This window comes from Salvelinus fontinalis, chromosome 2 (assembly GCF_029448725.1).
Source record: "Salvelinus fontinalis isolate EN_2023a chromosome 2, ASM2944872v1, whole genome shotgun sequence".
Classification (NCBI taxonomy): Eukaryota; Metazoa; Chordata; class Actinopteri; order Salmoniformes; family Salmonidae; genus Salvelinus; species Salvelinus fontinalis.
In genome coordinates, this window is record NC_074666.1 from 33,186,173 (window position 1) to 33,212,297 (window position 26,125).

At 42.5% G+C, this 26,125-nt stretch overlaps 1 protein-coding gene across 4 annotated transcripts in view; it reads left to right on the plus strand.

Moving 5' to 3' along the window:
* LOC129817302 (gamma-sarcoglycan-like) overlaps positions 1 to 25,874 on the plus strand; it is a 29,744-nt gene extending 3,870 nt beyond the window's left edge. For 2 of the 4 annotated variants that reach the window (XM_055872399.1, XM_055872417.1), the window contains exons 2-14: positions 708 to 908; positions 1,311 to 1,412; positions 2,596 to 2,686; positions 12,896 to 13,015; positions 13,213 to 13,285; positions 14,297 to 14,420; positions 14,660 to 14,749; positions 15,909 to 16,019; positions 16,485 to 16,663; positions 16,746 to 16,831; positions 24,497 to 24,658; positions 24,836 to 24,952; positions 25,116 to 25,874. In XM_055872399.1, coding sequence (XP_055728374.1) covers positions 708 to 908; positions 1,311 to 1,412; positions 2,596 to 2,686; positions 12,896 to 13,015; positions 13,213 to 13,285; positions 14,297 to 14,420; positions 14,660 to 14,749; positions 15,909 to 16,019; positions 16,485 to 16,663; positions 16,746 to 16,831; positions 24,497 to 24,658; positions 24,836 to 24,952; positions 25,116 to 25,390 — 1,731 coding nt within the window. In that variant the 3' untranslated portion in view covers positions 25,391 to 25,874. Of the gene's footprint in view, positions 1 to 707; positions 909 to 1,310; positions 1,413 to 2,595; positions 2,687 to 12,895; positions 13,016 to 13,212; positions 13,286 to 14,296; positions 14,421 to 14,659; positions 14,750 to 15,908; positions 16,020 to 16,484; positions 16,664 to 16,745; positions 16,840 to 24,496; positions 24,659 to 24,835; positions 24,953 to 25,115 lie in introns of those variants that run through there. The other 2 variants (XM_055872407.1, XM_055872426.1) reach the window with 2 other exon arrangements.
* The last annotated feature ends 251 nt before the right edge of the window (positions 25,875 to 26,125 follow it).

Here is a 26,125-nt window from a genome sequence, read left to right on the forward strand (position 1 = left end):
AACCATCACGCCACTTATTCCCATAGATTGTTCCCCTGTTTCCTTGGGGGAATACTGAACAGCTCATTAGGATGCTTTGAACAGGAACTGAACTGAGATGTAATTACTGGGGAGATTTAGCAGAGGAGTTCCTGTATTTTCTTTTTAAGGGGTTCTTCACAACAAGATCTCATTAGTGTTCAGTGCTGTTCACCCTTTTGGAGGCAGAGTTATCATTTTCATCTCATCTTGATCCCATCAGTTATTTAAAGCATGTTATGTATAGATTGAGAAATGTACAGTTCACAAATACATTTAGGATTTTGGGTCTCATATCCACTCTAAAAATAATTTCATCATACTGAAGAGATGCCATAAATTAAAGGCTTCTAAACATCCAAGATTCAAATTGACTGGACTTCTGGTCAAAAGGGTAATTTCACTCTCACCACTTTTGAAGCATTCGGTTTTCTGACTAGTTTCTAAACAAGGTACTGTATAATAATTGTTTATCTAAGTAAAGTAATGCAACAGCAGATTACATGACTTCAATGCAATGTGGTCACACATATAGCAGCACATTATTGCATCTTTACTTTAAACTTGTATGACTTGTACACATAACATGTTGTATGAACATTTTTCTTTGTGATGCTCCATGTTTATGCTATGTTCCCCAAGGATGTAGGTAGCCTATTCTGCATCTGTGCTATAAATGTCCTTCTCAGCTGATGGTTTTGCAGCAATACCCCCCGCCAGCAGAGGGTGCTGAAGGCCCGGACACAGAGGAGCAGAATGATGATCACAGGCTGGGGATCTATGGCTGGAGGAAGTGCTGCCTCTATCTGCTGGTGCTTCTCCTGCTCTCCACCCTGCTGGTCAACATTGCCCTGACCATCTGGATTCTCAGGGTCACCTGTCTCAACACAGTGAGTGCATTTCAACAGTATTTCTCTTCTCGCCTGCTATGAGGTTCCCTCTGACAATTTTGAGTAGGTGGCCAGGAGAAGGAAATCAAATTAAATACTTTTGAGATTCACACAGAGTACATGCTCAGTTCAGTATTTATCAGTGACAGTTGCTTATTACTAGACATCCTGGATGAGATAGCCTATCTTGAAATAGGTTTTATCTCTAATTAAACAGGGAAGTCATTTGTACACCTTTGTCTAGTTAAAGATCATCGAGGCATGTCGGCAGTCTCACAAAACACTTCAGAGGTACGATAAGATAACTTTAACTCTTCTGGAGGAGAATATCAGCATATTACAAGAGCAAGAATGACTAAACAAAGTTTGTATTAAAAGTTGATTTCCTCCGGACTGTTTCAGGAAGGAATGGGGCAGCTGAGAATAACATCAGATCGGGTGAGGCTTGATGGAGTGTCCGAGTTCCTCTTCTCTCTCTACGCCCAAGAGATACACTCAAAACAGGTAAACTAATTCAAGTTCTTTACATTGAACATTTACATATCCTCCTGTTTCCCTCAATGTTCTGATCACCACCCTATACTATGTATGTGATTTGAGGAGTTAGCAAGGTAACTTTAGTCAACTCTGTGTTTAACTCTGGATTACCGGTACCATGAAAGTGGCTCACTTTTTAGCCAGGTAATGAATCCTTCAGAACTAACCTGCTCCCGGGCAGGCTAACTAACCTGCTCCCGGGCAGGCTAACTAACCTGCTCCCGGACAGGCTAACTCAGTGCTAACTCCACTTATACTGAATGAAGTGTCTGAGCCGTGAGTTGAGGACCAATGAAATCAAAATCCCTCCTTCTTGCAAAGATTGCATCATCATCCCTTTCACCATGGATGAAATATTTTATTCATCAAATGTTTTTGTGTAAAAAGATTGAAATACCTATGTTACAATCACATTTAGTAATGACAGGATGCATTTCAAACTTCATCCACAGTAAAAGCTTTGTATGACTTTCTATTAAATTATTTTATTGATAGGAGTGGGGGGAGGTGGTTGTGCATTGATAAGCACACCAAAGACAGCATTAACAATAAGTTATACAATAAAGACGGCTGTTCAACAAGCCTATTTCACACCGTAGCCTGCTTGATTGGCAAGATAATTTTTATCATTTTGATTTTGCCACAAATTAAAATGTGGCACTGACTCGCCCATGGATTGACGTTTCAGCATTGTCTCAATGAAGAGTTTGGTGTTTGACTAGCTAGTAAAAGCCAATTCATGCTTGATCCGAAAATGTGGTCGGAGGCGCAATTGCGGAGCCTTCAGAGGCATGCAGAGGCCAAATTGAGCTCCACACATTTTGTAACAATGCGGGGGACTCTGTATAGCTACGCATTGACTTGATTGGTTGACGGTAGGTGGGGCTGAAGGTCCTGTATAAATACAAACTCACACTCTTGACAATATCCTTCACAACAGTTCTGCTCTGCTCCGCGAAGAGCAACACATATGAATGCCCTGCCTTCTGCAGAGGCCGTATCATCGTAAATTAATGAAGCCTGAGCTGGAATGTGAAGCTAACTGAAGCTGGCTAGTTTTAGAAAACCCTGAGTAGATTTAGCTTTAATTGTAGTATACCCCTCTGATCAGAGTGACACTGGACTCAAACACTGTTCTCTTGCTTCACAGGATACCTCCCTTCTTATCCACACTGAGTCCCAGAATGTCACGCTCCAAGCCTGCAATGGGAAAGGAGCTGTGTTAGGTAGCCTTAACCTGGGTAAGAGTCCATCTTTGCTAGCTACATCTTTATTAAGAAAGCTGAAAAATAGTGCTATTTTGACTCAACACGCGCTTCCAAGAAATCAAATTCAAAACTAGTATTCTTTAAAATACACATTTGATGTTTAATAGATGACTGTGTAATGAACTCATGCTGATGTATCTATTAGTTTCTCTGTGGCACTGATAAGATGCAGACCTACTGGACTAAATAGATTTATGAGAAATGGAGAGGTCAACAAAAGCTAGGTGCAACTCTGAATAATAAGAAAGGATGGCTTTAATGTATTCAAATCAAAATGACATAGATGGGATGCCTCCACATGAGCCCTGAAATATATTGTTCTCAGTTTATGGGCTCATATATATATGATTAATACTTTATATCCCTACATTTGATGGCTAATATAAATAGCCTGTGGGTGTTTACCTAAGTAGATGTCCATGCACCCACTGAAATCTAATTAGCATAATAAAAACACCCCCCCCCAAAATCTGTCCGTTTAAGCTAGAGATATGTTTTTTTGCATTGGATGCGTTTCAGTCCACCGCATTCACCGATGTCACACTTCTGCATCTACGGTGAAAGGTAACAGAGCTAGAGCGGTGTTTGTCAGACCATGAGACATCCCAGAAATCGGTCTTCTCACAAAATAGTCTGTAGTGTCCGAAAAGTTTGGCCCACAAACTATTATGACCCCTCTATGGAAAGATGCTCTATGACCCCCACAAGCGTCTTGGGACTCGTCTGAAGTCAGTACAGCCAATCTGCCAACTTCTGTCTGTAGCGTCCAAACAGTTCGGGGTACACGCTAATGACTCTCACGAACACATACATGTCAGTTGTGTTGCTCTAGGACGCCCACAGGCCCCACAAGACTCGTCTGAAGGTCCGCCGTTACCATTTGAAAACATTTATGGAAGTACAGTATATATGGAGACTGTTTAGTGCCAAAAATAAGGGGTTAAATACAAGTAAAAAATAAAGATTCCTGATCTTTCTTATACACTACATGACCAAAAGTATGTGGACAGCTGCTCGTTAAACATCTCATTCCAAAATCATGGGCATTAATGTGGAGTTGGTCGCCCCTTTGCTGCTAGAACTGCCTCCAATCTTCTGGGAAGGCTTTCCACTAGATGTTGGAACATTGCTGCGGGGATTTGCTTCCATTCAGCCACAAGAGCATTAGTGAGGTCGGGCACTGATGTTGGGCGATTAGGCTTGGCTCGCAGTCAGCGTTCCAATTCATCCCAAATGTATTCGATAGAGTTGAGGTCAGGGCTCTGTGCATGCTAGTCAAGTCCTTCAACACCGATCTCTGTATCGCTTCGTGCACGGGGAATTGTCATGCTGAAACAGGAAAGGGCCTTCTCCAAACTGTTGCCACAAAGTTGGAAGCACAGAATCATCTTGATTGTAATGTATGCTGTAGCGTTAAGATTTCCTTTTGCTGGAACCAAGGGGCCTAGCTCAAACCATGAAAAACAGCCTCAGGCCATTATTCCTCCTCCACCAAACTTTACAGTTGGAACTATGCAGTCGGGCAGGTAGCCAGACAGTGAAGCGTGATTCATCACTCCAGAGAACGCGTTTCCACTGCTCCAGAGTCCAATTGTGGAGTGGTTTACACCACTCCAGCTGATGCTTGGCATTGCGCATGGTGATCTTAGGCTTGTGTGCGGCTGCTCGTCCATGGAAAACCATTTAATGAAGTTCCCGACGAACAGATCTTGTGCTGGTGTTGCTTCCAGAGGCAGTTTGGAACTGGGTAGTGAGTGTTGCAACCGAGGACAGACCATTTTTACGTGCTATGTGCTTCAGCACTCGGCCGTCTCGTTCTTTGAGTTGGTGTGGCCATGTGGTAAATCTTGTGGTAAATCTTGTATTTAATATGTTTTTTTAGGCTAATAGCATTAAGGCCAATTTTTCATGAAAGTGTTTTATTTATATATTTTTGGGGAAACTTCAAGGGGTCTTAATTCTAAATCTAATAGCTAATTATCCTTGGTATCACCTTCTTAAAACAATTCTATATAGTTTAGAAGAACTCCCTCCCCCGGCTTAGACTGTTCTGGGTTATATTAGGTATGAAGGTAAGAACCAGATGCAGACAATGTCGACTTAGCAATGGTTTAATAATCCAACAGGGGTAGGCAAAAGACAGATCAAGGCAGGCAGGGGTCAGTAAACCAGAGGTGGGCAACGGTACTGGATGGCAGGCGGGCTCAGAGTCAGGACAGGCAAGGGTCAAAACCAAGACGGCGAGAAAAAGGGAGACTGGGAAAAGCAGGAGCTGAGACAAACGTTGGTTGACTTGACAAACAAGATGAACTGGCAACAGACCAACAGAGAACACAGGTATAAATACACAGTGAATAATGGGGAAAATGGGTGACAGCTGAAGGGGGGTGGAGACAATCACAAAGACAGGTGAAACAGATAAGAGTGTGACAGGTTATAACATAATAAGGGTGAGAGCGGATATCAACATTAATTATCTCCCAACTTAATGTATTCATGCTCAATGCTCTTTAAAATGTCTGTGTCCTCTCCATGTACTGCAGTTGAAGTCGCAGGTTTACATACGCCTTAGCCAAATACATTTAAACTCAGTTTTTCACAATTCCTGACATTTAATCCTAGTAAAAATCCCCGTTCTTAGGTCAGTTAGGATCACCACTTTATTTTAAGAATGTGAAATGTCAAAATAATAGTAGAGACAATTATTTATTTCAGCTTTTATTTCTTTCATCACATTCCCAGTGGGTCAGACGTTTACATACACTCAATTAGTATTTGGGAGCATTGCCTTTAAGTTATTTAACTTGGGTCAAACGTTTTGGGTAGTCTTCCACAAGCTTCCCACAATAAGTTGGGTGAATTTTGGCCCATTCCTCCTGACAGAGCTGGTGTGACGGAGTCAGGTTTGTAGGCCTCCTTACTCGCACACGCTTTTTCAGTTCTGCCCACAAATTTTCTATAGGATTGAGGTCAGGGCTTTGTGATGGCCAGTCCAATACCTTGACTTTGTTGTCCTTAAGCCATTTTGCCACAACTTTGGAAGCTTAGGGTCATTGTCCATTTGGAAGACCCATTTGCGACCAAGCTTTAACTTCCTGACTGATGTCTTAAGATGTTGCTTCAATATATCCACATAATTTTCCTTCCTCACAATGCCATTTATTTTGTGAAGTGCACCAGTCCCTCCTGCAGCAAAGCACCCCCACAACATGATGCTGCCACCCCCGTGCTTCATGGTTGGGATGGTGTTCTTCGGCTTGCAAGCCTCCCCCTTTTTCCTCCAAACATAATGATGGTCATTATGGCCAAACAGTTCTATTTTAGTTTCATCAGACCAGAGGACATTTCTCCAAAAAGTGCAATCTTTGTCCCCATGTGCAGTTGCAAACCGTAGTCTGGCTTTTTTATGGCGGTTTTGTAGCAGTGGCTTCTTCCTTGCTGAGCGGCCTTTCAGGTTATGTCGATATAGGACTCGTTTTACTGTGGATATAGATATTTTTGTACCTGTTTCCTCCAGCATCTTCACAAGGTCCTTTGCTGTTGTTCTGGTACTGATTTGCACTTTTCACACCAAAGTACGTTCATCTCTAGGAGACAGAACGCGTCTCCTTCCTGAGTGGTATGACGGCTACGTGGTCCCATGGTGTTTATACTTGTGTACTATTGTTTGTACAGATGAACGTGGTACCTTCAGGCATTTGGAAATTGCTCCCAAGGATGAACCAGACTTGTGGAGGTCTACTTTTTTCTTCTTCTGAGGTCTTGGCTGATTTCTTTTGATTTTCCCATGATGTCAAGCAAAGAGGCACAGAGTTTGAAGGTAGGCCTTGAAATACAACCACAGGTACACCTCCAATTGACTCAAATGATGTCAATTTGTCTATCAGAAGCTTGTAAAGCCATGACGTCATTTTCTGGAATGTTCTAAGCTGTTTAAATCATCAAATCAAGTTTATTTTATATAGCCCTTCGTACATCAGCTAATATCTCGAAGTGCTGTACAGAAATCCAGCCTAAAGCCCCAAACAGCAAGCAATGCAGGTGTAGAAGCACGGTGGCTAGGAAAAACTCCCTAGAAAGGCCAAAACCTAGGAAGAAACCTAGAGAGGAACCAGGCTATGAGGGGTGGCCAGTCCTCTTCTGGCTGTGCCGGGTGGAGATTATAACAGAACATGGCCAAGATGTTCAAAATGTTCATAAGTGACAAGCATGGTCAAATAATAATCAGGAATAAATGTCAGTTGGCTTTTTATAGCCGATCATTAAGTGTTGAAAACAGCAGGTCTGGGACAGGTAGGGGTTCCATAAACGCAGGCAGAACAGTTGAAACTGGAATAGCAGCAAGGCCAGGTCGACTGGGGACAGCAAGGAGTCATCATGCCCGGTAGTCCTGACATATGGTTCTATGGCTCAGGTCCTCCGAGAGAGAGAAAGAAAGAGAGAAGGAGAGAATTAGAGAGAGCCAAGATTTAAAAAATGTTCATAAATGACAAGCATGGTCAAATAATAATCAGGAATAAATGTCAGTTAGCTTTTCATAGCCGATCATTAAGTGTTGAAAGCAGCAGGTCTGGGACAGGTAGGGGTTCCATAACCGCAGGCAGAACAGTTGAAACTGGAACAGCAGCAAGGCCAGGTGGACTGGGGACAGCAAGGAGTCATCATGCCCGGTAGTCCTGACGTATGGTCCTAGGGCTCAGGTTCTCCGAGAGAGAGAAAGAAAGAGAGAAGGAGAGAATTAGAGAGAGCATACTTAAATTCACACAGGACACTGGATAAGACAGGAGAAGTACTCCAGATATAACAGACTAACCGTAGCACCCCGACACATAAACTACTGCAGCATAAATACTGGAGGCTGAGACAGGAGGGGTCAGGAGACACTGTGGCCCCATCCGAGGATACAAACAGGAAGGATATAACCCCACCCACTTTGCCAAAGCACAGCCCCCGCACCACTAGAGGGATATCTTCAACCACCAACTTACAATCCTGAGACAAGGCCGAGTATAGCCCACAAAGATCTCCACCACAGCACAAACCAAGCGCCAACCCAGACAGGAAGATCACGTCAGTAACTCAACCCACTCAAGTGACGCACCCCTCCTAGGGACGGCATGAAAGAGCACCAGTAAGCCAGTGACTCAGCCCCTGTAATAGGGTTAGAGGCAGAGAATCCCAGTGGAGAGAGGGGAACCGGCCAGGCAGAGACAGCAAGGGAGGTTCGTTGCTCCAGGGCCTTTCCGTTCACCTTCACACTCCTGGGCCAGACTACACTCAATCATATGACCTATTGAAGAGATACGTCTTCAGTAAAGACTTAAAGGTTGAGACCGAGTCTGCGTCTCTCACATGGGTAGGCAGACCGTTCCATAAAAATGGAGATCTATAGGAGAAAGCCCTGCCTCCAGCTGTTTGCTTAGAAATTCTAGGGACAATTAGGAGGCCTGTGTCTTGTGAACGTAGCGTACGTGTAGGTATGTACGGCAGGACCAACTCGGAAAGATAGGTAGGAGCAAGCCCATCTAACACTTTATAGGTTAACAGTAAAACCTTAATCAGCCCTTGCCTTAACAGGAAGCCAGTGTAGGGAAGCTAGCACTGGAGTAATATGATCAAATTTCTTGGTTCTAGTCAGGAATCTAGCAGCCGTATTTAGCACTAACTGAAGTTTATTTAGTGCTTTATCCGGGTAGCCGGAAAGTAGAGCATTGCAGTAGTCTAACCTAGAAGTATCATTCAGTAGCATCATTTTTGGACTGAAAATTTCTGATTTTTGCAATGTTACGTAGATGGAAAAAAGCTGTCCTTGAAACAGTCTTGATATGTTCGTCAAAAGAGAGATCAGGGTCAAGAGTAACGCCAAGGTCCTTCACAGTTTTATTTGAGACGACTTTACAACCATCAAGATTAATTGTCAGATTTAACCGAAGATCTCTTTGTTTCTTGGGACCTAGAACAAGCATCTCTGTTTTGTCCGAGTTTAAAAGTAGAAAGTTTTCAGCCATCCACTTCCTTATGTCTGAAACACAGGCTTCTAGCGAGGGCAATTTTGGGGCTTCACCATGTTTCATTGAAATGTACAGCTGTGTGTCATCCGCATAGCAGTGAAAGTTAACATTATGTTTTCGAATAACATCCCCAAGAGGTAAAATATATAATGAAAACAATAGTGGTCCTAAAACGGAACCTTGAGGAACACCGAAATGTACAGTTGATTTGTCAGAGGACAAACCATTCACAGAGACAAACTGATATCTTTACGACAGATAAGATCTAAACCAGGCCAGAACTTGTCCGTGTAGGCCAATTTGGGTTTCCAGTCTCTCCAAAAGAATGTGGTGATTGATGGTGTCAAAGGCAGCACTAAGGTCTAGTAGCACGAGGACAGATGCAGAGCCTCGGTCTGACGCCATTAAAAGGTCATTTACCACCTTCACAAGTGCAGTCTCAGTGCTATGATGGGGTCTAAAACCAGACTGAAGCATTTCGTATACATTGTTTGTCTTCAGGAAGGCAGTGAGTTGCTGCGCAACACCTTTTTCAATTTTTTTTGAGAGGAATGGAAGATTCGATATAGGCCGATAGTTTTTTATATTTTCCGGTCAAGGTTTGGCTTTTTCAAGAGAGGCTTTATTACTGCCACTTTTAGTGAGTTTGGTACACATCCGGTGGATAGAGAGCCGTTTATTATGTTCAACATAGGAGGGCCAAGCACATGAAGCAGCTCTTTCAGTAGTTTAGTTGGAATAGGATTCATTATGCAGCTTGAAAGTTTAGAGGCCATGATTATTTTCATCATTGTGTCAAGAGATATAGTACTAAAACACTTAAGTGTCTCTCCCGATCCCAGGCCCTGGCAGAGCTGTGCAGATCCAGGACAGCTAAGCCCTGGAGGAATACGCAGATTTAAAGAGGAGTCCGTAATTTGCTTTCTAATGATCATGATCTTTTCCTCAAAGAAGTTAATGAATTTATTACTGCTGAAGTGAAAGCCATACTCTCTTGGGCAATGATGCTTTTTAGTTAGCTTTGCAACAGTATCAATAAGAAATTTTGGATTGTTCTTATTTTCCTCAATTAAGTTGAAAAAGTAGGATGATCGAGCAGCAGTGAGGGCTCTTCGATACTGCACGGTACTGTCTTTCCAAGCTAGTCGGAAGACTTCCAGTTTGGTGTGGCGCCATTTCCGTTCCAATTTTCTGGAAGCTTGCTTCAGAGCTCGGGTATTTTCTGTATGTAACAGTACAACTTTACGTCGTCCCCTCGCCCCGACACGGGCGCGAACCAGGGACCTTCTGCACACATCAACAACGGTCGCCCACGAAGCATCGTTACCCATCGCTCCACAAAGGCCACGGCCCTTGCAGAGCAAGGGGCAACACTACTTAGGTCTCAGAGCAAGTGACGTAACTGATTGAAATGCTACTAGCGCGCACCCGCTAACTAGCTAGCCATTTCACATCCGTTACATGTATACCAGGGAGCTAGTTTCTTATGACAAATGTTTTTCGTTTTTAGGGGTGCAACTGCATCTAGGGTATTGCGCAAGGTTAAATTGAGTTCCTCAGTTAGGTGGTTAACTGATTTTTGTCCTCTGACATCCCTGGGTAGGCAGAAGGAGTCTGGAAGGGCATCAAGGGATTTTTGTGTTGTCTGAGAATTTATAGCACGACTTTTGATGCTCCTTGGTTGGGGTCTGAGCAGATTATTTGTTGCAATTGCAAACGTAATAAAATGGTGGTCCGATAGTCCAGGATTATGAGGAAAAACATTAAGATCTACAACATTTATTCCATGGGACAAAACTAGGTCCAGAGTATGACTGTGCCAGTGAGTAGGTCCAGAGACATGTTGGACAAAACCCACTGAGTTGATGATGGCTCCGAAAGCCTTTTGGAGTGGGTCTGTGGACTTCTCCATATGAATATTAAAATCACCAAAAATTAGAATATGATCTGCTATGACTACAAGGTCCGATAGGAATTCAGGGAACTCAGAGAGGAACGTTGTATATGGCCCAGGAGGCCTGTAAACTGTAGCTATAAAAAGTGATTGAGTAGGCGGCATAGATTTCATGATTAGAAGCTCAAAAGACGAAAATGTCATTTTTTTTTTTGTAAATTGAAATTTGCTATCGTAAATGTTAGCAACACCTCCGCCTTTGCGGGATGCACGGGGGATATGGTCACTAGTGTAACCAGGAGGAGAGGCCTCATTTAACACAGTAAATTCATCAGGCTTAAGCCATGTTTCAGTCAGGCCAATCACATCAAGATTATGATCAGTTCATTGACTATAACTGCCTTTGAAGTGAGGGATCTAACATTAAGTAACCCTATTTTGAGATGTGAGGTATCACGATCTCTTTCAATAATGGCAGGAATGGAGGAGGTCTTTATCCTAATGAGATTGCTAAGGCGAACACCGCCATGTTTAGTTTTGCCCAACCTAGGTCGAGGCAGACACAGTCTCAATGGGGATGGCTGAGCTGACTACACTGACTATGCTAGTGGCAGACTCCACTAAGCTGGCAGGTTGGCTAACCTGCTAGGATGGAGTCCGTCACTCCTCAGCAGGTCAGGCTTGGTCCTGTTTGTGGGTGAATCCCAGAAAGAGGGCCAATTATCTACAAATTCTATCTTTTGGGAGGGGAAGAAAACTAATTTCAACCAGCGATTGAGTTGTGAGACTGCTGTAGAGCTCGTCACTCCCCCTAACTGGGAGGGGGCCAGAGACAATTACTCGATGCCGACACATCTTTCTAGCTGATTTACACGCTGAAGCTATGTTGCGCTTGGTGACCTCTGACTGTTTCATCCTAACATCGTTGGTGCCGACGTGGATAACAATATCTCTATACTCTCTACACACGCCAGTTTTAGCATTAGCCAGCACCATCTTCAGATTAGCCTTAACGTCGGTAGCCCTGCCCCCTGGTAAACAGTGTATGATCGCTGGGTGATTCGTTTTAAGTCTAATACTGCGGGTAATGGAGTCGCCAATGACTAGGGTTTTTAATTTGTTTGTCAGAGCTAATGGTGGGAGCCTTCGGCGTCTCAGATCCCATAACGGGAGGAGTAGAGTCAAGAGACGACTCGGCCTCAGACTCCGACTCGCTACTTAATGGGGAAAACCGGTTGAAAGTTTCTGTCGGCTGAATGAGCGACACCAGTTGAGCATTACTACAGCATTTCCCTCCAGAAGCTATGAGAAAGTTGTCCGGCTGCGGGGACTGTGCGGGGGGATTTATACTAATGTTACTATCTGTACTTACTGGTGGCACAGACGCTGTTTCATCCTTTCCTACACTGAAATTACCCTTGCCGAACAATTGCGTCTGAAGCTGGGCTTGCAGCACAGCTATCCTCGCCAAAAGGCGATCGTTTTCCTGTATATTATGAGTACAGCGACTGCAATTAGAAGACATCATGTTAATGTTACTACTTAGCTTTGGCTGTTGAAAGTGCTGATGAACCATGTCCAGATAAAGCGTCCGGGGTGAAAAAGTTGAATGAGGGAAAAAAGTTGTGATGGAAAAACTAAAAATATAAACGGTAATTAAAAACAAAACAAAAACAAACGTAAAGTTGTCAGCTAGTAAAGTAAGGTTGGCAACAAAACGCACAGCAACAAAAGGCACAGTCAACTTAGTGTATGTAAATTTCTGACCCACTGGAATTGTAATACAGTGAAATAATCTGTCTTTAAACAATTGTTGGAAAAATTACTTGTGTCATTCACAAAGTAGATGTCCTAACCGACTTGCCAAAACTATAGTTTATTAACAAGAAATTTGTGGAGTTGTTGAAAAACAAGTTTTAATGACTCTAACCTATGTGTAAGTAAACTTGAGTAAAATATAAATGTGTTTCAGTAATGACCCTCATTAGGCAACTCAATGGATCCCATTTATAAAGCAACTTTCATTTCAGAATCTAAGCGTTTTTCAATATTGGGGTTAACTCACATCTCCCACTACCTACTGTATGTTTACGTGGAGATAGAAAATAGCTGTTCTGCTGAATCAAAACACTCTCCACACACAGTTATTGCTGTGTGGGTAGATGTGTTTGTAACATTTGAACTCAACCCACTGTGTGCATCCATTCACTTAAGTGTTAATTAAATGTCTACTGTGTTTTAATCACTTTGGTTATATCATTTATTATTTGTATTTAGGTCCACAATCCATGGAAAGCATAGGACAACATTTTGAGGTGATGACAAGCACTGGGAAATTGTTATTTTCTGCTGGTACAGAACAGGTAGTTGTTGGAGCGGATAAGCTAACCATTACAGGTATGTGGGCATTTCACACTATTCAGAGAGACAGTCCAACTTTGTTGAATCATGAAACATCCTTTGCTAGTTTTGTCTGATATACTGTAACTGTCAGGGATATGGTAATACATACAATATCTGCATACTGATTCACATTATGTTACTATAAGAATATAATCTAAACTGGGCAGTGGTCCTACATTTGTGTTCTACAGGGTCTGATGGTGCTCAGTGTGAACATTCCATAGAGACATCTCTGGTCAGGGCAGAGCATTCTATGGACTTGAGGTAACTTTAAAATGTTGACACCTAATGGCAATTAGGAGAGGCCTTTGCTTTTCTTCTATTGTTAAATTAGAGGTTTGATCATTTTGTCTCATTTCTTGTGACAGAAATAATCCCACCTTGGGTAAACAACATAACGATTAAACATAATTTGTTGTCTTACAGTCACCGTATGTATCACACAGCAGGGCAACATTTCCCAGACATCTTCTCTCTTCAATATAAATGTCCCATCAACAGCAGTGTCCGCAGTGGTGGAGTGCAGGCTGCAGAACAGATGTAACAGGCACAACAGTCCCCTGCTCTGGGGTTCGGAGCAGCGTGTGTTTCCTGTGCCATTGTTATCTCTCCCTCCATCTTTGTTTCCCCAGTGTGTGGCCCTCAGAATGCACAGCGCTCTGCTCACTCTCTCTCCCTCAGCATACAAAGTGTCCTACCTTAACGAATCCTAATCCTAATGCCACACACTCCATGTACTGCCAGTGGGTGGGAGTAGAGACCTCCTCTTTTGTGTACAGGAGTGGGCAGACCTATAAATTGGGACTTATGTATTTAGGGGCTTTACTGTCGATGTAAAGAGATGCTTTTGTGGAAATATGCAAATCCAATTTACATGTTTAATTAAGATAAGAGGTATTAAGCTAATTTCTGATTTGGATGGATCAAGGGGTCTCATAGCATCAGCTTGGAGATGGTGTGCATAAATATTAATGTCATTGTCTCATATTGCTCGGTGAAAACACCCAGTGAATTTGTCCATAGTTCTTTCAGTTTCTGCCGATTTCCAACAAATTAAATTCAAATATGTTCTGAATTCGAATTGATAACATGACAAAATACATTTGAATGTAGACCGAATACATGTGCTAAACTGGTAATGTATGGATTTTCTGCCACCTATAGGCTTAATTCAAGTCCAATTCGGCCTTCTAAGTGTAAAGTATGCACCACTTGTGTCCATTCTCTTATTATCTAATATCCTTTACTGTATACTCTGTCTTTCTGTGTGGTCAGGCTAGAGTCCCCCACCCGTTCCCTCCACCTGGATGCTCCAAAGGGAGTCCACATCAAAGCAGTGTCCGGCAGCGGCCAGGCCGTGTCCAGCATGGACATCTCTCTACTCTCTATGGACGGAGTGGTAAGAAGAGGCACCACTAAATCTAGGATAGCAGACATGGCAACACTTTTTTCTTCAGTGTCCTGATTACAATACTTAATACACTGTTTACGAATTCATTTGCATTGGAATAAGGACACTGTCATGTTTCCAAATATATTTCTTATTGTTAGCAAAAACTAAATAACTGTCTTCTTATATTTCATGTGCTCAAACAAATAATGAATATAGCATCATATTATTTTCCTCTCTTTTTACAGTTGATTCTGGATGCTGAGAGGGTGCAGCTGCCCAAGTTACCTCTGAGTGGAGAAGGAGAGAAAGGAAGTCCTGGGGAGCAGTTGTATGAAGTGTGTGTGTGTCCTGATGGAAGACTGTACCTGTCCAAAGCTGGTCACACCTCCACCTGCCATGACAACAGTCACAATTGTTAATAGACCACACTCTATTATCTTGAGATTTGTATTTACCTGGGATCAACTTTATACATACAGGACATCATCATAGATGTGCAGTCAGTCGTGTCTTGCCTGAAAGTTATGCAAAGTGCATATTAGAAAAATATGAAAGTTCAGAAAACTTTTAATAAAACAACATTTGTATATTTTAATAGTTTTTTTTCACAGTGTCATATCTAAAGATGTACATGCAAGGTGTTCTACTCTAGTGGCACCAACTGTGTTACCTGTTTTGTCTTGGAACAGTTTCATTAATTATATTTGTGGATATTTTCATCCCTTTCACAGTAAACAGATGTTGGTTATGATATTGTACAACCGAATAACATGTATGATACTATACGCCCTATATGATATTGTACGACCGCTATTCCATCCATAACGTAACCTATTGTAGGGTAATATATCATACTAAACGGAGGGAAACAAATGCTTTTTCTAAATCCTACCCATTGCCCTGAAGACAGGTTGATATTTGGAACATACAGTGTACATATGTGATTGAAGATTGTTCATAATGTTCAGGGGGAGCATGATGCGCTAGTATCTGGCAGGCGGCAACATTATTTGTTGAAAAAGTAGCCTACCCAATAGCCGTGTCTGCGAACTACACTTCTGACTGGGTATTTAGGAGTGGGGCGCGGTATTTTCTAGGAACCTGCTATGGAATAAACGCTGTTGCCTTATCTTGCCTATGGTAGCATCATATGTCAGGTCCGCCAGATATCTACTTATATTACTGTACTTAATAGCTTCTTATGTCAATTAATATTGGACGTACTGTATCAGAAGGTGGACCATTTAATCGCATTATTATGAGCGTGGGTGGTATAAAAGTATTAGCTAATTGATTCCCATCCAGGTTATTTGCAGACATTTTAAAACTAAGACAAAACAGTTAACATGGAGTGGAAGCTAAAGAAGATACTATCGCTTTTACTGGAGCTGATTATTTTGTGCTATATGGTAAGGCATAAAGTTTTTCATTTACGGATGTAGTTTCTCATTTGTTGTAGTGTATCTGAAGTCTGTGAGTGATGCTCTTGGTCAGGTTCATGGAACTGCAGTGGAGAATAGAGAATGCAGGGAGCAGGAGTACAGGGATGAAGCAGGGGACTGTGTCGCCTGCAGACAGTGTGGATCTGGGCAGGAGTTATCCACGGTGAGTAGTCTATCAAACGTATTCCCTCCTGTCAAAATGATTGATACAACCAGTCATGCCATTGTAAGAATATAATTAATGTGCGCGCAGCAAGTAGACTAGCGGTTAAGAGCTTTGGGCCAGTAAGAAAGGTTCCCCTATAAGATAATAATACAAGTCGCTGGTTTGAAACCGAGCCGACTAGGTGAAAAATGTGTAAATCTGACCCTGAGCAAGGCACTTAACCCTAATTGCTCTGGATAAGAGCATCTGCTAAATGACTAAAATGTTATGTATTTCCTGTTACATACTTTGTTGACTTATGAAACATTTTACACAAATGTTACTATGCCAGTTGTCTCTTTCTCTCTCAATCACTGTGGGACCTCTGCTTACTGTTCCTTCACAAACTCCCAACCCCCACCACATCTCCTCACCATCAACTGGGTCTCCTGTGTGTGTTTGTGTGTGTGTTAAACCCCTCAGGAATGTGGCTTTGGCTATGGGGTGGGTGCTAGCTGTGCACCCTGCAGACCGGGGCGCTACAAAGAGGAAGCAGGAGGGCAGAAATGCAAGCCGTGTCTATCATGTGCCCACACCAGCCGCCTCCATAGAGCCAACTGCACCACCACAGGAAACGCTGTGTGTGGAGACTGTCTGCCTGGGTGAGGACAGCTGCTGTCTTATCCTCCCCAGTATCTCCATTTTCCATTTTCTACCACATATGCTGTTGTTGTTGTATTACAGGTTCTATAGGAAAACCAAGCTGAGTGGGTTTCAGGACATGGACTGTGTACCCTGTGGAGACCCTCCTCATGCCTATGAGCTTCTCTGTGAGTAGGCCTTTTCATCAATACAAATTATCTATGCACACTCACACACACTACATACTCTCACAGACATGCATATTGACGCCACACTCACACATAGACACAAATTGTATTAGTCACATACACATGGTTAGCAGATGTTATTGCGAATGTAGCGAAATGCTTATGCTTCTGGTTCCGACAGTGCAGCAGTATCTAACAGGTAATATCTAACAATTTCACAACAAAACCTAATATCTGAAAAAATTCCAAAACAAAGCCTAATACACACTATCAAGTAAAGGAATGGGATAAGAATATATCAGTATAAAATATATGGATGATCAGTGACAGAGCGGCTAAGATGCAATAGATAGTAAAGAATGGATGGTGAAGGACACAGTATTCTTTATATACATATGAAATGAGTAATGCAAGATATGTAAACATTCTTGTAGTGGCATTATTAAAGTGACTAGTGTTCCATTTAGTAAAGTGGCCAATGATATCAAGTCTGTAGGTAGGCAGCCGCCTCTCTGTGCTAGTGGTGGCTGTTTAACAATCTGATGGCCTTGAGATAGAAGCTGTATTTCAATCTCTCTGTCCCAGCTTTGATGCACCTGTACTGACCTCGCCTTCTGGATGGAAGCAGGGTGAACAGGCAGTGGCTCGGGTGGTTGTTGTCCTTGATGATATTTTTTCCTTCCAGTGACATCGGATGTTGTAGGTGTCCTTGAGGGCAGGTAGTTTGCCCCGTGATGCGTTGTGCAGACTGCACTACCCTCTGGAGAGCCTTGCGGTTGTGGGCGGTGCAGTTGCCATTCCAGGCGGTGATACAGCCCGACAGGATGCTCTCAATTGTGCACCTGTAAAAGTTTGTGAGTGTTTTTGGTGACAAGCCACATTTTTTCAGCCTCCTGAGGTTGAAGAGGCGCTGTTGCGCCTTCTTCACCACACTGTCTGTGTGCGTGGACCATTTCAGTTTGTCGGTGATATGTACACCGGGGAACTTAAAACTTTCCACCTTCTCCACTGCTGTCCCGTCGATGTGGATAGGGGGGTGCTCCCTTTGCTGTTTCCTGAAGTCCACGATCATCTCTTTTGTTTTTCTGACATTGAGTGAGAGGTTATTTTCCTGACACCATACTCCGTGGGGCCTCACCTCCTCCCGGTAGGCTGTCTCACCATTGTTGGTAAATAAGCCTAAAACTGTTGTGTCATCTGCAAACTTGATTGAGTTGGAGGGGTGCATGGCCACGTAGTCGTGGGTGAACAGGGAGTACAGGAGAGGGCTGAGAATGCACCCTTGTGGGGCCCCAGTGTTGAGGATCAGAGGAGTGGAGATGTTGTTTCCTACCTTCAACACCTGGGGGCGGCCCTTCAGGAAGTCCAGGACCCAGTTTCACATGGCGGGGTCGAGACCCAGGGTCTCAAGCTTAATGATGAGTTTGGAGGGTACCATGGTGTTAAATGCTGAGCTGTAGTCAATGAACAGCATTTTTACATACAGTTGAAGTCGGAAGTTTACATACACCTCAGCCAAATACATTTAAACTCAGTTTTTCACAATTCCTGACATTTAATCCCAGTAAAAAATCAACCTCTCTTTCATGTTCAACCTCTCTTTCATATCATCTGAGATTCCCAAAGATTGGAAAGCTGCCGCGGTCATCCCCCTCTTCAAAGGTGGTGACACTCGAGACCCAAACTGCTACAGACCTATATCTATCCTACCCTGCCTTTCTAAGGTCTTCGAAAGCCAAGTCAACAAACAGATTACCGACCATTTCGAATCCCACCGTACCTTCTACGCTATGCAATCTGGTTTCAGAGCTGGTCATGGGTGCACCTCAGCCACGCTCAAGGTCCTAAACAATATCATAACCGCCATCGATAATAAGAGACATTACTGTCCAGCCGTATTCATCGACCTAGCCAAGGCTTTCGACTCGGTCAATCACCGCATTCTTATTGGCAGACTCGACAGCCTTGGTTTCTCAAATAATTGCCTCGCCTGGTTTACCAACTACTTCTCTGATAGAGTTCAGTGTGACAAATCGGAGGGCCTGTTGTCCGGACCTCTGGCAGTCTCTATGGGGGTGCCACAGGGTTCAATTCTCGGGCCAACTCTCTTCTCTGTATACATCAATGATGTCATTCTTGCTGCTGGTGATTCTCTGATCCACCTCTACGCTGACGACACCATTCTGTATACTTCTGGCCCCTCTTTGGACACTGTGTTAACTAACCTCCAGATGAGATTCAATGCCATACAACTCTCCTTCCGTGGCCTCCAACTGCTCTTAAATGCAAGTAAAACTAAATGCATGCTATGCAATCGATCACTGCCCGCACCTGCCCGCCCGTCCTGCATCACTACTCTGGATGGCTCGGACTTAGAATACGTGGACAACTACAAATACCTAGGTGTCTGGTTAGACTGTAAACTCTCCTTCCAGACTCACATCAAACATCTCCAATCCAAAATGAAATCTAGAATCGGCTTCCTATATCGCAACAAAGCATCCTTCACTCATGCTGCCAAACATACCCTCGTAAAACTGACCATCCTACTGATCCTCGACTTCGGCGATGTCATCTATAAAATAGCCTCTAACACTCTACTCAACAAATTGGATGCAGTCTATCACAGTGCCATCCGTTTTGTCACCAAAGCCCCATACACAACCCACCACTGCGACCTGTATGCTCTCGTTGGTTGGCCCTCGCTTCATACTCGTCGCCAAACCCACTGGCTACAGGTTATCTACAAGTCTCTGCTAGGTAAAGCCCCGCCTTATCTCAGCTCACTGGTCACCATAGCAGCACCCACTTGTAGCACGTGCTCCAGCAGGTATATCTCACTGGTCACCCCCAAAGCCAATTCCTCCTTTGGTCGCCTCTCCTTCCAGTTCTCTGCTGCCAATGACTGGGACGAACTGCAAAAATCACTGAAGCTGGAGACTCATATTTCCCTCACCAGCTGTCAGAGCAGCTCACAGATCACTGCACCTGTACATAGGCTGTTTACAAATGGGTTATCTATCTACCTCATCCCCATACTGTATTTATTTATTTATCTTGCTCCTTTGCACCCCAGTATCTCTACTTGCACATTCATCTTCTGCACATCCTACCATTCCAGTGTTTAATTCCTTTATTGTAATTACTTCGCCACCATGGCCTATTTATTGCCTTAACTCCCTTATCTTACCTCATTTGCACTCACTGTAAATATACTTTTTGTTTTCTTTTTTCTACTGTATTATTGACTGTATGTTTTGTTTATTCCATGTGTAACTCTGTGTTGTTGTATGTGTCGAATTGCTATGCTTTATCATGGCCAGGTCGCAGTTCGAATGAGAACTTGTTCTCAACTAGCCTACCTGGTTAAATAAAGGTGAATTATTTATATACAAATAAATAAATAAAAGAGCTGGTGTAGCTGAGTCAGGTTTGTAGGCCTCCTTGCTCGCACATGCTTTTTCAGTTCTGCCCACAAATTTTCAATAGGATTGAGGTCAGGGCTTTGTGATGGCCACTCCAATACTTTGACTTTGTTGTACTTAAGCCATTTTGCCACAACTTTGGAAGTATGCTTGGGGTCATTGTTCATTTGGAAGACCTATTTGCGACCAAGCTTCATCTTCCTGACTGATGTCTTGAGATGTTGCTTCAATATATCCATATAATTTTACTTCTTCATGATGCCATCTATTTTGTGAAGTGCACTAGTCCCTCCTGCAGCAAAGCATTCCCACAACATGATTCTGCCACCCCCGTGCTTCACGGTTGGGATGGGGTTCTTCGGCTTGTAAACATCCCCCTTTTTCCTCCAAACATAACGGTGGTCATTATGGCCAAACAGTTCTATTTTAGTTTCATCAGACCAGAGGACATTTCTCCAAAAAGTGCGATCTTTGTCCCCATGTGCAGTTGCAAACCGTAGTCTAGCCTTTCTATGGCGGTTTTGGAGCTGAGCGGCCTTTCAGGTTATGACGATATAGGACTCGTTTTACTATAGATGCTTTTGTACCTGTTTCCTCCAACATCTTCACAAGGTCCATTGCTGTTATTCTGGGATTGATTAGCACTTTTCGCACCAAAGTACGTTCATCTCTAGGAGACAGAACACGCCTCCTTCCTGAGCAGTATGACGGCTGCGTGGTCCCATGGTGTTTATACTTGCGTGCTATTATTTGTACAGATGAACGTGGTACCTTCAGGCGTTTGGAAATTGCTCCCACGGATGAACCAGACTTGTAGAGGTCTACAATTTTCTTTTCTGAGGTCTTGGCTGATTTCTTTTGATTTTCCCATGATGTCAAGCAAAGAGGCACTGAGTTTGAAGGTAGGCCTTGAAATACATCCACAGGTACACCTCCAATTGACTCAATTGATGTCAATTCGCCTGTCAGTTACACCAGCTCTGTCAGGAGGAATGGGCCAAAATTCACCCAACTTATTGTGGGAAGCTTGTGGAAGGCTACCCGAAATGTTTGACCCAAGTTAAACAATTGAAAGGCAATGAAACCCAATACCAATTTAGTGTATGTAAACTTCTGACCCACTGGGAATGTGATGAAAGAAATAAAAGCTGAAATAAATAATTATCTCTACTATTATTCTAAATGTATTTGGCTGAGGTGTATGTAAACTTCCGACTTCAACTGTAGGTATGGTCACTGTAGGTACGACGTCCTCGTTGCACTTGTTGATGAAGCCAATGACTGATGTGGTGTACTCCTCAATGCCACCGGAGGAATCCCGGAACATATTCCAGTCTGTGCTAGCATCTGCTTCATCTGACCACTTTTTTATTGATCTAGTCAGTGGTGCTTCCTGCTTTAATCTTTGCTTGTAAGCAGGAATCAGGAAGATAGAATTATGGTCAGATCTGCCAAATGGAGGGTGTTGGTTCTGTTTTTCTGTGTTCCATTTAATTTACTTAACAAATAAGGAACACTCAAAATGTGCACTTATAAATCATAACAATTTTAATCAAAATACAGCTGTAGACAGAAGTCAAAGATCAAACATCACACATACAACTGATGTCTCTCATGAGTTCTGCCCCATAGGAAAAGTCCAAGTTGCTTTTATCATGCTTGTAATCAACCCCCTGTGATGTCACTGCATACGTCATTACCTGCTACTCCTCAGACCAAGCCCATGAATACACAGCTATATTAACTTGAAAGAGATACAATAGTTCCAGTGTTTTCTAAGACCTCAGCAGTAATTGTCCACTCCCCCAAGTTGATTTATAGAGGTATGTCTGATTAGCCTCTTATCTCTTCTACTCCCCTGCTGGACTCTCTGTTTATCTTTGAAATGCTTTTTCAAAGACCCTGTTTCTCTATAAGAGGCAGAGACTTAGAAAAAATTGGAACAATTCTAAAACCTTATAATGAATATATATATTATTAATCTGTAGTCTAGGACCATATAAATGTAGAGGAGGGGTCCCATAGCCCCTCCCCTTCTATTAATACAACATAAGAATAATCAATTATTATAATACATCAAACATTTGGTGCAGCCCCTATCATGACCCCATCAAGGACGAGGGAGAGCTCTGGGTGAGTGTTTTCTTGTTTGCTTATGGCGGAATACAGCTCATCCAATGCTGTCTTAGTGCCAGCCTCTGACTGTGGTGGTATGTAAACAGCTACGAAACATACAGATGAAAACTCTCTAGGTAGGTATCGTGGTCTACAGTTTATCATGAGATACACTATCTCAGGTGAGCAATAGCTCGAGACTTCCTTAGATATCGTGCACCAGCTGTTATTTACTAAAATACATAGTCCGCCACCCCTTGTCTTACCAGACGCCGCTGTTCTATCCTGCCGGTGCAGCGTATAACCAGCCAGCTGTATGTTGATAGTGTGGTCGTTCAGCCACGTTTCCGTGAAGCATAAGATATTACAGTTTTTAAGGTCCTGTTGGTAGTTTAATCTTCCACGTAGGTCATCTATTTTAATGTCCAAAGATTGCACGTTTGCTAACAGAATGGAAGGGAGTGGGGGTTTATTCGATCGCCCACAAATTCTCAGAAGGCAGCCCGCCCTCCGGCCCCTTTTTCTCTGCCTCCTCTTCACGCAAATCACAGGGATCTGGGCCTGTTCCAGAGAAAGCAGTATATAGTTTGCGTCAGACTCGTTAAAGGAAAAAAAAAGATTCTGCCAGTCCATGGTGAGTAATCGTAGTCCTGCACAGTCCTGCACATTGACTCGGTAGCGGTATTCCTTATATATAGCCTCATTATTATGTTACTATTTCCTTTTATTTCTTCTTATTTACTAATGATTTTTTTCTCAACTCTGCACTGTTGGGAAAGGGCTCATAAGTAAGCATTTCATGGGAAAAGTCTACGGCTGTTATATTCAGTGCATGTGACAAATAACATTTTCTTTGATTTTGATTTCCCATAGGCAAGATTGTGCTTCAGTCCATGTACTATAAGCACGCTTAATGTTACTGTACCACTTTTAGAATAATTTAAGAAAATATTTCCAGGGAACATGTGAAATGTGCTTTACTGATGTCTGTCTGTTTAACCATCTTTCTGGGATTGTTTGCACACACATATCCACTATGTACCAAGAAATTCTTGGAAGATCAAATCATGCCCACCACTATTTTGTAGTGGAGTGTGAGCTAGCTGGCTGTTGAACTTCCGTCTCTCTCTGTGTTTAACTTGGCAGTCAAATGGGGTTGAAATAAGAACACATTTCCCAGATGTTACAACCTACTGTTAGATGTTAGGTTTGGAATAAGCCTGGTATTGAAGCACACTTTGATACCATAAAAGGCATATTCAGATGTAAAATACTAATTTAGATGATTTTGAGATTACAAAAACGTATTTGAAGTCCATCTGAGAACTCTTATAGTTGAAATGTGAAATTCTTATGAGACAAATAGGTTGTTGTATCCCAGAGTGACAGTGCCCTCCAAGTGTATTCTCCCCACCTCTCACTACATGCCTCCAGTTGTGATGGAACAGTATTTCATTCATAGTGACTTTTATAAAACAAAAACAAAGTGTAGACCAGCACAAGTAAGTTCTTGCATATCCTTCCAACTGAAGGATCATACCGTAGTTTGTACTTCCAATCCACTTTCTTGAGAAAATAGGCTTGAAAACTTAATAGGTGCTTGTTTTTGATTTCCTGACACCTTTTAGACATCTCTGTTCTGGTGGTTCAGTTTGATGATGCCCCAGGGGTATGTTCGGTTTGGTTATCAAACAAAAGGGTTTTGGCACAGAACAGTGTTATAATTAGATTAGCATGTCAATTTGTTTCAGTGGATTGTTCTCTATCTGAACTGATAAGCAGGAAAGATTTGGGGAGACACAAAGACAACCAGACTGTGTGCTGCGTCTTTGGATTTGAGAAGCCACTACCAAAGAGGACATATGAGTTAGCATTCACTGCCTTACTGAAAAACAAAATATACACATGCCGACACACACAGTAGCCAACAAACACACACTGCACCCACACTCAATTACAAATCTGAATTATCTCATACTTAAAAATACTTTGAGAAAGTGGGTGTCATAACAACTGTTCTATAATTAAATGCATGTTTGTGGATGTGCTGTATTTCACCTAAGGATAAACAGCTGTAGTGATATTTGTGCACATGCGTGTGTGTTTATGCATGTTTACTGTGTAGGCAGTAGCAGGGTGAACCTGGTGCCCCTTTCGTCTGTTGTGGCAAGCCCCAGGGACACTGTCCTGGCTGTAGTCATCTGCATCGCTCTGACTTCTGTCCTACTGGCCCTAATGCTTTTCTGTGCCATCTACTGCAAAAGACATCTGGAGAAGAAACCTCATGGTAACCCTGCCTGAATCAGATTCTCACTCATCCCTCTTGTGTCGTAAGATTGTAATCATGTCAAACAATGTTTAATGCAGATATTATGCTGTATTTATACCATGCCAAATATTTATTGATATAAACACTTGTGTTAATGTAAAAAGTAAATAAAACTTTTGTTTTTGCACTAATCAGAGCCATGTCACGGTGGTAGCTGCTATAATGCAGAGTTCCCCAGCTTTGAGAATATTCAGGTCCATCAGCTACATCAGATCACCTCAAACTGCTACCATGGTACGGGCATAACTTGTGGTATGTTGTTCTGTTAGCCTGGGCTTGCAAATAACCTTTTCATGTCATTCTTTACCAATATGCACATGGAGCCAAATCCACATTTGAGAAGAGTGCATAACTTGAATTTCTGCACTTGACATGTCCCATCAACATCTATAAAACCGCATTTTCCTGTCCTAAGGTCCAATGAAGCTTTTCCCCTATCAGTTCTCTGAGGAACCTTGCAGCATGGAGAACAGCAGTGGCTTCCGTCTCCACTGTTCTCAGAACAGCAATGGAATGGCCACATATCCTGCCTGGGAGTCACAGAGAAGACCACTAGAGAACACACTGCCCAGTGAGCTGAACCATGACCTCTACCAAACTGATGTGGAAGTGTCTGATGAGGAATTTTCCTTAGAGGATGATGAAACATTGACAGGAGAGAAGACGTGGACCCATGCTATATTAAACTAAAGATCTGGGATTCATTAAACTGTACTGAGTAGGCCTAAAAGCAGGGACCATTTCTTCATGAGGATAACCTTTGATATGTTGACTGTCATCATAACAGATTTGTGGTTATGTGAAAGACATAGCAACTGCTGACAAATGTGAGTTGCTGGTTTCCAAGCCATTCAAACCTGTATTTTCTGCTTCTGTTATTTTCCAGAGCTCATCTCATTGCCATTACCAAATATGTGTGGGCCAATGTCTGATATAGTACAAATTTAAATTGAACCAATTCTCTTGGATTTAAAAAAATAAAAAATAAAAATGTACGTAAATACATTTAAAAAGCTTGTAATTTACAGTGAAATCCAAAATTATTGGCACCCTTGATAAAGATGAGCAAAAAGACTATAAAATACAAATTCTGAGCTATTGTATTTTATAATAGTACAATTGCTTAGAAAAAGATTGTTTAATAAATAATAAAAAATCCCAAAAAGATGGATGTCACCTGTTTTTCAATACTTTGTTTTCGACATTGTTATGAAGCCGTTACGAGCAGGGTGTCAAGCAAAGTGTTAAACATTATTTTAATGGTGGTCGTTAGTATGAAGGAAAACCAGAGAATACAGCAGAGCTCTTCCAGAGTCCAGCACGGAGCCTTATCTCTCGTATTGCTTTAGTGAGTCTGTCATTTATCTGCAGCCCTTCAGACATCCCCCGTCCCCTTATTCTCTATGTCAAAACACTGGCAGGCCC